General features: G+C 37.6%; 1 protein-coding gene and 3 long non-coding RNA genes across 4 annotated transcripts; 1 reads left to right on the top strand and 3 right to left on the bottom strand.

The window, feature by feature from the left end:
- Nucleotides 1-3: 3 nt before the first annotated feature.
- Nucleotides 4-1,235, bottom strand: LOC146464641 (uncharacterized). Its single transcript, XR_014868442.1, has 2 exons — nucleotides 386-1,235; nucleotides 4-322 (listed from the first exon to the last, which is right to left on the bottom strand). It is a non-coding gene; the product is annotated as an uncharacterized LOC146464641 (long non-coding RNA).
- Nucleotides 1,236-2,943: 1,708 nt separating this feature from the next.
- Nucleotides 2,944-6,596, bottom strand: LOC146464640 (uncharacterized). The gene is made up of 2 exons (XR_014868443.1): nucleotides 6,311-6,596; nucleotides 2,944-4,536 (listed from the first exon to the last, which is right to left on the bottom strand). It is a non-coding gene; the product is annotated as an uncharacterized LOC146464640 (long non-coding RNA).
- Nucleotides 6,597-6,637: 41 nt separating this feature from the next.
- On the top strand, nucleotides 6,638-8,815 carry LOC146464639 (uncharacterized). Its single transcript, XR_014868440.1, has 2 exons — nucleotides 6,638-7,033; nucleotides 8,304-8,815. It is a non-coding gene; the product is annotated as an uncharacterized LOC146464639 (long non-coding RNA).
- A 1,559-nt stretch (nucleotides 8,816-10,374) lies between these two features.
- LOC146464638 (XK-related protein 6-like) lies at nucleotides 10,375-12,103 on the bottom strand. Its single transcript, XM_085129467.1, has one exon. The coding sequence runs from the start codon at nucleotides 11,501-11,503 to the stop codon at nucleotides 10,421-10,423; it is 1,083 nt and encodes a 360-aa protein (XP_084985593.1). The 5' UTR covers nucleotides 11,504-12,103; the 3' UTR covers nucleotides 10,375-10,420.
- Between the last annotated feature and the right edge of the window lie 223 nt (nucleotides 12,104-12,326).

Here is a 12,326-nt window from a genome sequence, read left to right as displayed (position 1 = left end):
ACGTTGTTTTTGTTACTGTTTTTTTAGGGGGGGACACTGTTCATAGAATAAATGCAGTTACCTACTGGAGCGGTTTTGCAATGACCTTTCTTGAGTTACCTCCCATTTGCTTTGTTATTGCATTTGCTGGACTTCACTTATCGTTCAGCCAATGCTGTAAGATCCTGGGAGCAATTGCAGAATACCCGTCCACTCCGCAAGGTGCATTACTCTGAAACCCGTGGTCCGTGCTATCCACTACCCGTAGTGGATGGATTAAAGAACGAAGAATGTACAACCTGGAGTGCTACCGCGGTCCGCAGTCCCGTAGTGGAGTATGAAACTGGAGTGCCACCGCGGTCCGCAGTCCCGTAGTGGATGGATTAAAGAACGAAGAATGTATAACCTGGAGTGCTACCGCGGTCCGCAGTCCCGTAGTGGATGGATTAAAGAACGAAGAATGTATAACCTGGAGTGCTACCGCGGTCTGCAGTCCCGTGGTGGAGAAACTGGAGTGCTACCGCGGTCCGCAGTCCCGAACGGGATGCAAATTAGATGACTGAGGGACTGCGGTAGCAGGTTTTGCAGTTTTTCAAGTTAGATATTTGGTGGGACGGGTATTCTGCAATCTAGCCAGATCCTGAAAATCTTGACGTTATTTTCTTGGGCAGTTAGATGCAAGAACTTAGCAAATTGTGACTGTGGTTATCCTCAGATTAACACCAGTAAGTCAGTTAATGTTTTGTTGCGGTTACTTTTTGTGTTGGTCCTTGAGAAACCACTCCGTGGTACTGTAGAACTATCCTGTACATTCCCTGCCGTGCTTGGAAAATGATCAATGGAACATGTCCCAGTGAACGTGTTGGATGAAAATCCCAATTCTCGTGCGCAGGCGCCGTTGGATTTCGTAAAAACACGCGTGGGGTTAGATGGGAAGGGGATGAATGAACCGTCCCACAACTCTACGCGCTCTGCGTCCTGCGACGGCTGGTGACGAGGCTGCATGTTGTGTACAGTGTTCCAAAGGCAATTTTGTTTCTTGTACAAAGGTCGTAACTCAAAGTAACGAAGACATCGTCTTGTAACATTCAGTAATAAAGGCTGTAAAATAAAAAAGAAAGAGCTACATTGCTTGCTTTTGTTTTTCCTTGAAGGTACAATAACTGTTAGTTGAAAATTTGACTCGTTCCCAGGGGACGGAACACGAGCAGCGTGACCGAAGTTGAGCGCGAGGGGTGATGACCATAACTCTCGACCTGGGTATGTTCTTAAAATTTTGGTTTATCTCAGCGTCAATTTTCTCAGAAAAAAAGGTGCGTTGCAGTCTGCAAAGAAGACTGAACTTTGAGTTTTATTGGAAAAAGTCACCTCGTGTATGCTTTTTTCGTAGAGCTGGGAATAAAATGCTCCTATGACACCAAAGAAAAAATTCAGATTTTTGTTTTCTTGTCATCCGTCAGGCAAAGACATTTATTAAAAACAACGTTTGGCTCCGTGGTTGGCTAGCAAAACCCGCACCACTTTCTCAACCAATGAGAAACAAAACTACAGCCAATCGTGCCTTGCTCGCACGCGCTTTTACGCCGGGTAACATGCACTTGGTTCGAATTCTCATTGGTTCATTGCGCTGTTTACGTCAATTGAGTGTCGAAAGTAATGTTGCATTTGCTTTGGTTTTGCATTACCATACTACGCTCTGTTATTGGTTAACAAAACTCGCGCCACTTTCTCAACCAATGGGAATCCAAACCAAAACCAATCGTGTTTTGGCCGCACGCAGCAATTCACTGGCGAAAAATGTCTGATTGGTTGAAATTCAACCACGTGACTTAGTAGCTCAGCTTGCGCGCGGAGCCTGGACAGCAACAACAATCCCAATCAAAATGGCGGCCGATGATCTGCATGATGGCGGAGTTTTCAAAATTTTACGACCAGCCTGAAAACATAAGCGTAAAATTTTCAAAGTGTCTTTGTCGGGAAATCTCTGTACCGTAGTTTTTTTGTGCCGAGGAATTAAAGTTTGTACAAGAAAGGAAGAAAGGAGACAAACACAAACGTTTATCGCGAGATCAGAAGGGTGTACGTGAGATTTCTTGGTCTCGGCCAAGAGCTGTACTTGTGGAGTAATGCTCATCTGCCGGTTTAGGAAGAAAAACCAGAGCAGGTGAAGAATACCATGGTAATTTAAGAGAATCCGATGAGTCTACGACTCGATTTTCGAGTAGAAACGTAAGTAAATATTTAATTGCGCGGTTTACCTTTGTCACTGGATGAGAGCCTCTCGAGAAGCAAATGAATACTGGTAATGCTGATGTCTAATTTCACAAGAAATGTCTCAAGATTTTGCACCTTTTATGTGATAGGATAGGGGAAAATGTCCCCACTTACCGGCCCACATTTCCACTCCAAAGCTACTATCTTTCGGACATTTCATTGCGACCTTAAGTTAAGAGAAAATTCTACGAACAAACACTATACTTGACTATCTGTTCTTTTTATTTCAAAGACAGGCTACAAACTCTGTCTCTACAAAACAACTGATGTGGGTTTCAGTGAGTGAGTGATTGTTATTCCAATGAGGTCTAACAACAGACCTGAAGTAGCTATGTTATTGCCGTTAATGTAGATGTTGTGGTTGAAATTTTTGTTTGGTTAAGTAAAATTTTCCTTTAGTTTATCCCCATAACCATAAATTACCAAACACAAAAAGGAAGGAAAATAAAAATAAAAGTGAATAAAAGTGAAATTTGAGCCACAATATAAACGTGATTAAAAAATGGTATGTTACACTGAAATTTGTGACTTGTGTTTTACTTGTGTGTACTTTCAGAAATAATATGCATGTAAATAACCACAAAGCACATGCACACATGAATGGAAGGAATGTCATGTACACGGTATTATTCCAGACAGAAAGTGTCCATTGATGCTTAACAACATGACATGTTATCACTAACAGTGAGGTACAATGTTATCATCCAATATCTTTAATGGTAATGAATTTCCATGGTAACACAATGTTGAATTTTTTACATTTGTTTGTTACACAGACGGTGACAAATAAAAGGCAATCCTCTCTCAAACATGGGAAGTAGAATTTATTTCTAAATATTGCATTGTTTACTCTGGTATCAAAAAGATTAAAACAAGATTTAAAAGCAAATAATGGGCAGCCACTGACCACTGCTTGTAAATTTCTCCATTTATATCCATTCATATTCAATTTCAAACAAGAGAGCTTACAAAAATGCAGCTTCACTTTGTAAATAAGCAAATTAATTGTACAATTTCAGTGATAGCTTGTTAATTTTGATTTTTGACAAAATGCACTGATCAAGTGAAAACTTCAACATCCCCCATCCCCAAGCAACCCTCCAGGTATTTGAACTTTGTAAACTTAGGGTGATAGGTTAATTGTTCAAATTTGTGCCCCCAAGGGCCAAAAAGCCATTCAAATGCACAACCCTTAAGGCCTCTCATTGAAGACAAATTCTCAGCTTCAATCACTCGCTATTACCTTCAAAAAGAGAGAATTTTGAGGAAAAAAAAGTTGGTTTTTATTTCATTTTGTTTATCTCATTCACTCCTCATGGGGCTTTTCAGGGACAATTTGCAACACTGTTTTGGGCACTTTGCCAGACTGCTTAAGCTGCAGAATAATATAATAAATTATTGTAATCTGCGGTTAAGCAGCCTGAAGTAATGAGTTAGAAATAACCCTGTACAGTGAATTTGGATTTGTGATAGACACTAGGGGTGGTCACTGACAGAGCTGAGATTTATGTCCCCGGAAGTTCTTTTATGTCCCACAGAGTCAGATTTAAGTGATAGTACAATGAGATGTAGCCTATGGTTTTTTGTCCTTATCAGAGAAGACTAGAAAGTCTAACCATTTGCAGGTGACAGGTGATAGTGCAAAGGCAGCACTTTCTCCTCATTTATTTTAAGACCCTGAGTGTTTGTCTGGTCATAAATCGAACCCAGGCCAACTGCTGCACAGTCTGGTACACAACCAACTTTGCTAACCAGGCTGCAGTATTTCTGTACTCAGAAATTAAGGGAAAATATGGGTAATAATACCAATGTTTTAAAGAAAAAGGTGTACAAATAACTTTTAGTTTGCTTATCTCCATGGATATGCTAGAGTTTCTCAAAGTCCATTTTCAATTCATTTGGAATTCATAATTTTCTACTATGTAAGCATCACATGAGCATGGAGTGGGGTATATTTGAACAACTGTTTATCAAATACAAACTGTAGGTCTGTAACAATATTCTGCCTTGAACCAAGCCTGAAAATCTAATCCACCTTTTTTGGTTTTGCTGTGAAACACTTTCAAGCAAGAACTACAGAAACTAAACAAATGATCATTAAAAAATTTATTCAAGAGAAGGCCCCCTTTTCTTCTGCCCAATAACAAAACTCTCAAACTGCAATAACATTTATAATTCATCTTCCTGGTGGCAAGAAATGTTAGATGGCACTAAAAGTGAACAAAAGATGTCCTATACTTGAACAGTTCTCTGGTTTCAAGGCCTCTTTCAATGCTGCCAACCCTAAAGAAAGAATAAATAATTAAGCCAACATTAATAAATGCAAGTAATTCAAGATCCTTTGCATAAATTCTTTCTTTCCTTTATTTACAGTGTATTTTTAGTATTTTTAAGTCTGCTGGCACTAGTAATAATTACTAGTGTAAATGTAATATGTAAATGTTTTTATGTTTTACCATTTACTTCATCTTATTTTTCTATCCATTTAAAAAAATGAAATTTAAAATAAACAACCATGGAGAAAAAAATAAGGTCCCTTTAAAACCAAGACCCCGTCAAAAACAATGATGATGTTGTGCAACATGGATGTGGTATAAAAAAATAATAAAAGAGTGAAAAAGTTATTGCTTAGCATTAAGGTAACAAGAAATCCTTATTGGATTTGAATCTATGTGAATAGAGAAATATTAGATTAATTTGCTTTACTCAGTTGCACATGCCATTTAAGTACGACATCTATCTTGAAAATAAAATAAATTGAGAAAACATTAACACAGAGGGAAAATAAAAAGAAATGAAAATAAATGTTACGACTGCAGTTGACATCATATACTGACTAATCGATCATGCAACCACCCCATCAAATTCTTTCAAAACTGTTTTAAATTGAAACTCTTATTTGATATTTTAACTGTACATCATCTACAAACAGCATTGTTTTTAGGTTGTCTAATGAATAATCCCGACAGAAAAGTTGAAAACTTTACTTATTTAGAAATTATATCTGCTCAATACATAAATTCCAAGCAGTAATTCGCATACATGTAGTTTAAAATGAAGACATATGCAGGGAACAACCTTTGTTAAAAACTGTAAGTGTCTCCTCTTTTCTCTGAGCAAAATATTCATGAAAATATTACAAGCCCATGGGTCGCGACTGCTCAGTGACTTTATATTTACGACTGAATATTACTAGTAAGGAAATCAACCTACATGTATTGTACACTCTTCTTGCTTTTCCTTTGACTTATTACAGTGTTGCACAAGATGAGAAATTCAATAGACTAGCAATTGTTCAGTTAAATATGAGCATACATGTATAACTGTTTATGTAATTAATAATAATAATTATAATTCAAACATATTTATACAGGATTGCTGTATCAGTTTTAAGAAGAAAACTGCTATCAATGCAGGTCCTGGGTAAGAAAAAAATAAAATAAAAGGAGATCACAATATTCTGGGAACATTAAACATTAAAAGGAAGTTTCAAACAGTCATAAATTCTAAGAATTATTAAAAAATTTTGCACCTTTGTAGAAAAAAGCGCTTCTTGCATTCTAAGTTAACTTTTTTCCAAAATAATCATTATTTCTAGTATTGTAGTGGTGGATGTCATGGTTTTTCACATTATAATAATTAAAAAGGTATCTGGGAACTCTATTTCCAGAGGTTTCCAGCCCAGATTGGTGAAAATTATATAACATATATATCTGATCTGGAAATAGTTAGGAATCGTTAGATGCATAGAGAGCTTAATTACGTATTCAAAATACCAAAAGGCTTCAAGATCGGCGCCATCATACGATTACAGTCTGTACTGGTTTTTCCCTAAATCGAACCATCTACATTCTGCTCACCCGTATGCCAAAAATTACTGTAATGGTGCAAAAAATGGGCAACATATTATATAACACTGCACCTTCCCTGCCACCTGGTACAAGCTAATTCCTGTATCTACCTAAAGCCCAAGAGTTGCGCTTCTGACTCTATATAATAACTTTTTGTACCAGGTGGCAAGACACTTGCATTATCATAAAATGTGACAAAAACATACCTTTTTCGCAGCTCTTTCCAGCGAGAACATCATTTTACATCACCGATTTCTATTCGATCACATGTTGGAATCTCTGAGCCAAACGTTACCGTAACGTAAAATTTTTCAGACAATACGTTCCACTTGAAATCGGCGATAAAACTGCCCCCGATCTCTCACAGAACTGGCAAAAACAACAGGTATTCGACTGTCCTACGGCAGCCATTTTTCCTTCCTTGCTTGTGAGCGGTTTTCATCAAAGAGCCAATAAGATTCACGGAATCACGTCACGTGATAATTTGCACAGCGCCTGCGCAGACATTTTTCGCCAGTGAAAAACGCAGCAAGGGAGACAATTGTCTGCGCATGCTCGAAATAACTCGAGTTATTTAACGTTTTTTTTAGTTTTTCGTGATTCGAGGTTTGCGCGCGGTTTTCGACGCGGTTAAATTTGACAACCTAAACTTTAAATGAAAAGCATTCAAAAATGGTTCGTCGGCAAGCTAATTGAGGCATGTTGCCACAAAAAGCAACTCAAGGCGGAGACGGAAAACCTTGTTTGACATCACCTGTGGTAATTTTTCGGTGGACGAAAGTCCCTTTTGATTTGATGTGTCGACAGTAAAGATGGCGGTTTGTCTGCAACGAGCATTTGGCGAGTCCAGTGTCAATGCATTTTTCTGTTTTCCGAGGTTCTGCTTCACATCTTATTCAACACCAAGCGAAAGAAATATATCTTTTCTGGTAAGTACAACGTATTGCTGGTTCCTTGTATTTGTATTTTTAGTTTTCATTCGCTTCCTTTCGCGGCAATAAAGAAACTGTGTTGTTGTCATTCTAAATTTCGTGATGTCCTTCAACGAGAACAGCCTGCGTTCTCTGTTTTCATTATTTTTTCATAAAAATCGACTACAGCATTGAGGTGAAGTTATTTTTCCATTTGAGGGTTGTAATTACCGTTTTAAACCAGTACATTTTTATTCTTCGTCGAAGTGAATGTTACGATTGAAAAATTTAGTTTTTATTTTACCGCGTATTAAAATTTCTCATCATACTCCCGAGACTTTTGTCTCCCTTCGTGATATAGGAATTCCCATGAACAGGGTGTCAGTCTATTAATATACTACTTGTTGGCAAAATTTCGTGTATTTCTGAGGTGTACCCCCAATACACTCTTGCCGAACAAAGCTGCGTTGATCGAATTCCAATTTAATGATATTAGTTTCCTAACATCATACTTTCTGGCCTTTCCAGATTTAGCAAATTGTAAGTTACCAGTAATATCAAGCTCTCACTAAGTCGTACTAAGTTTATACTTACTTTGTACCAAATGTCAATTCTGTGGACGTTTTCGTTAACTTTTTTTGCCATTTGTTTTCAGAACGGTAGTTCACAAGTGAAATTAAATTGTACAAAAATATCTGAACGCCCCTACATTTCTGTTTATATCCAAAGAACGAATTCGTGATATGGGAATCGGCTTGGGTGAGATATTTTCAAGGAACAGCTTAATAAATTGCCGACATCAAACAAAATTTTTAAGGTGTACCCCCAATACACTCTTTCTGGTCAAAGTTTTTCTTTTCGCGCGGACATATTTGCTCCTCTGTTGATGGTGTGACACATTTTGCATCACATTATTTTGTCACACAAGCGTGTGTATGTGAGGGTTAACAGAAGTTGAATAGAAGCAGCGTTCAGTTAAACATTTTCAGTTTATAGCATCCCTGCTTAATAAGGTATTTGTACAGATTGTTGTGGTAGTGTTCTATAACATCATTGTTTTGAAATCTTGAACTGAACTGTCAAGCAGTGGAACAATTTGCCCACAGGGGCCAATGCAACAGCTCTGACAAGTCTATTAGGAGTGTTTTGAGATCTGCCCCTGCCTGGGTACAAAAGCCATGCACAGAGGGTGTAACCTTTTCTGGTAGATGTAGACCTTGTGTTTTGGCTGTAATTTAAAATAAATTTAAAATAAATATTGATGTAAGCTTTTTATTTACCATCACAGATCATGACAGATGGGATGAAAATACAGTATGGCTCAAGAATCACTTTGTTAATGGAAGTTCTTGTTGAGGCAGTGAATAAACTTGTAAATTATGCATCCTTGTGTGAAACTTTCTGTGCACTACATGCACAAGGGATAGATCCAGTGGTGTATCTTACCTTTTGATAAATGTTTATGATGGCAGAAGTGAAGTGCTCCTTGACTCATCAGAGCATATCAATAATCTTCAGAAACGAAATTGGAAGGGCACTCGCTGAGCATGTAAATTTTTTCTTCAGCAGTAAAGATTTTGATTAGGTCGCCAGGTAGGGCTATTGCTCTAGCATGGTGTGTACAACAGAGATTGGCTACTGGATGGCTGGGCCTAGCTGTGTTGTGTTTATGGGCAACAGAGCACTGTCACTCAATCATTCTTATAACTATTCAATTGAGGCTACAAAAATATGCTGAACAAGGGGCATTCTCTGTATACTTTAAGACAAAACCTCACCTTACCTTAAGTTACATATATATTTTATTGAATTAACGAGCTACAAGTACAGTATTTAAAAATGACACAAAGCAAACTTGCAACTGACTTGAAATATTTCTCCAGTATTCAAGCATCTTCAATGTGCATCTCCCTCAAACAGAACCTAAACATCAACAAAAAAAACTCTTTAATTTGACTAGAAAACGATGAAATCTAAAATACTTTGTAAATTCCTATAATTACACTGTAAGGAATCGTTTTGGTCCGCGGTGTACCAGTTTGGAACGATATCTTTATTGTGCATATTATGTTACCGACCACATGAATTCACATAACAACACTGGCCTACTATCGTCCGTATTAGCTTGCAATTTAAATATTATCATGATTAAAGATTAGTTTAAGAACATTGCTCTCTTCTCAAAAAACAAAACACACTACAAACTGTTTAAAAAGTATGCATGCATAAACTTACATAAAGATTTGAATTCTCTTACCTCCTCGATTGACAGAGCCGTCGGAACTTTTGCCGTCCACCGACAGAGCAAAACCCTTTCTACTTTTAACATTTATCACAGTAAAAAATTTTCGTCAACCCAACAAATCTGCTATTACAGCGGAACATTTTCACACAGTTGCGAAGGATCGAAAAAATAAGATGGTGCGTAGGAAAAATTCGATCACTCCTAAACTTGAAAACTTCTGCAAAGTTTCCTAGCGCTTAAAAAAATCATTGCTATTTCTATACGCCATTCTGATACAGCAAGACGTATAAACACTGCTATTTTTATCCAAATCTCTAGCACAAAGCGAAGACAACTAAATTCGCCCCTCCGGCCGCCATATTTGTTTGTAAAATTTAAGTTCGCGCGTGTGTAAGAAGAATCTGGGTACTAGCACAAAGATTAACCAATCAGACAATTGTCTCCCTTGCTGCCGCACGCGTTTTCCCGCGCTTGGCGCCAGTTACATGTATTTGCTTCGAATTCTGATTGGCTTGTTGTGTTGTTTACATCTGTTGCGATTGGCCAGAGTAATTACTTTGGTTTTAGTTTTACGACACTCAATTACAAACCGCTCTAAGCGGCTTTGGTTTTGTGACATCCAACTGAAAACTGGAACAGTCATCTCTAGGATTTTATCGGTACAAATGTTGCATTTGTACACTAGTGGATAAATGACGTAGCCGGTTAAGGGCAATATCCGTAAACGTAAACTGTTCCCATTTGTCCGAGAGAGCCGGAGCCTGACAAACAATCTCTTGTAGAAGGCGACCTTAAACTCTAGTGGTTAACCTGAACGCCATCTTTTTCTCACTTTTCAGTCTTGTTTCTCAAATTTTTACTCTTCCGGGTTTCATTCATTCCACAAGTGTTATCAAAGTTTTGCTGTAGCAGCCTCATATCTCGGAATTTCTCTCATTAAGGTTGAATGTTCAAAAAAATGAAACAGAACGGGCAGTTATGAATTTTAGTGAAACTTCGAAAAATTAAGATTTAATGATAACTAAAGATTAAAATGTGAGGCCAAATATTAATCAACCTGTTCGGCTCTTTTATTTCTTCCTGCTATGAAAAATTCAGCAGTATCCTTCCCCTAAAAATACACAGGCAGCTCTTCAGTATTGCACTATTAAAATGTCCGGTCATCGAAGTAAGTGGCGGTAGAGACAAATTCTCATGACCGCGCCAATAACACTAAATACACACACACAGACAGTGACTGGTAACGAATACCAGGCGTGCGGTTGCGTATTAAAATAGTACAGATATATCATAATTATGTTTTCTATAACAAATAAAATATTAGAGATCAACAGAATTGTTTTCAAGGTTTTATCCTTTTCTTGGACCGATTTTCCTGCCGAGCCATCGTCTCTGATCCAATATAAACACAACGCGGCCGGAATAGTGAGACAGTTTCCGCATAAGGCACCACACCCGGTGCGATTCAAAAGGTCCACTATTAATCTGGTGAAAAGCATGAAAATAGAGTGAATAACGACCACCATGATTATCCACCATTTAAAGGCCACGGTAAAATATGTGATGGCAAACAAACGGCTGCTCAGATGAAAGATCTGCGATATATAGAGAAGAATTTTAATTTTAATGCTTATGTCGATCTGTAAATATCTACGGTCCTGCAATGATAGGACTGTCAAAAGTCGCCATTCGTCAGCGACGATGAATGTCCAAGCTATACTTAAGAAAGAAACAAGCGCTGAAATCATTTGAATAACTGAAATATTTTCCTGTTGAACGCTCATGGCGTAAAGTTGGATTGTGAACTGAGGAGCAGATTCAAGAACCGCTTCGAAAATTCCGCTCCAAGTGGCATAATACATCAGATCTTTGATTTGCCTCTTGCAGACAGGATTTAATTCGTCCCCACGCCAGAGCTTGTTAAAGTTCCTTAGACACAACAGAAACGCTCGTAGCCTTGCCAAGGCAACTGAGAAAGGGTTGCAGCATGCACAAGTCACAAGTTTTGCAAATTCAGTTATCTTATCCATTCTGAACTGCCAACAGTAGAGGATCGAAAACACCAAACTCGATAGAATAACAAACGTTAGCCCCACACCAAACCAGGCTGTATGACCTTTGCGGTAAAATTCTGCAAGAGTTAGTATGTCTGTGATCGGATCTGCAAAAGACAGAACAGCTCCCACAAGGAGCACGATAGTGTCTCTCCATTTCACTTCGATTGTAATACCGTCGTCGCTCATATTCAGAGGCGTATTTTCGTAACCAAATGTATGGAGGTGTGCTTCGTAAAAGGATGTAAGGCCTTATCAAATTTCCAACCAAAAAAATTCGTGCCGAGTCTTTCAGTTCGAGATCACGGCCGTTCATGCGTGTCGTCCAAGTTTGTCCTGTCTATCCTGTTTTGTGTCGTCTTTATGTGAAGTTCACCTGCCTAAAAATGTGAAGCAATATTTCATCCTTGTTAACATCTATGTTTAACATTCATAACATTCATTTAAAAATGATTTTTAAAATCGTATGTAAATTATTAATTTTAGTTCAACGTCAGTAGCGTCGATCGGTTTTAAACTTGAACCAGGAGCCTTGCTTGAACACGGTGAAAGTTGGCCAAGGAATGTCATTAATTTTTGATAATATCGCCTTAAGATGCGAAGATTGCTTGTCAGGCTATTATAACACATTTAACAAGAAAGAGCGAATATAATATAATTGTTACGTTTTTATTCATACTTCTTGTAACTTAGTGACCTGATGTTATTTTGTACGGTTTTAATTGATAGTTAGTAAGTCATATTAGTAGGTAGTTTTATATATACATTAAAGTCCTGCTTTAAATATTGTCTTGTTAGATTTTACTCATTTTTTACCTAATAATTTTTTTCAACATTATTGCATTGCACATTTTGATCATATTTACATATGTTGATTTTGCGCATTAGAGATATTAAACATTATTATTTTTACTATGTCGTTTAGACGTTTGTTTTGTTTTGTTTTGTTTTCTCTTTTTTTTGTGTGTGTGTGTGTGGGGGGGGGGGGGGGTATTTTTTTATTTTGTTCTCC

Source organism: Pavona decussata, unplaced genomic scaffold (genome assembly GCF_977016875.1).
Source record: "Pavona decussata unplaced genomic scaffold, jaPavDecu1.1 SCAFFOLD_161, whole genome shotgun sequence".
In the NCBI taxonomy this organism is placed as follows: Eukaryota; Metazoa; Cnidaria; class Anthozoa; order Scleractinia; family Agariciidae; genus Pavona; species Pavona decussata.
Note: the sequence above shows the minus strand (reverse complement) of the source record. Positions and strands in the feature narration are given on the sequence as shown.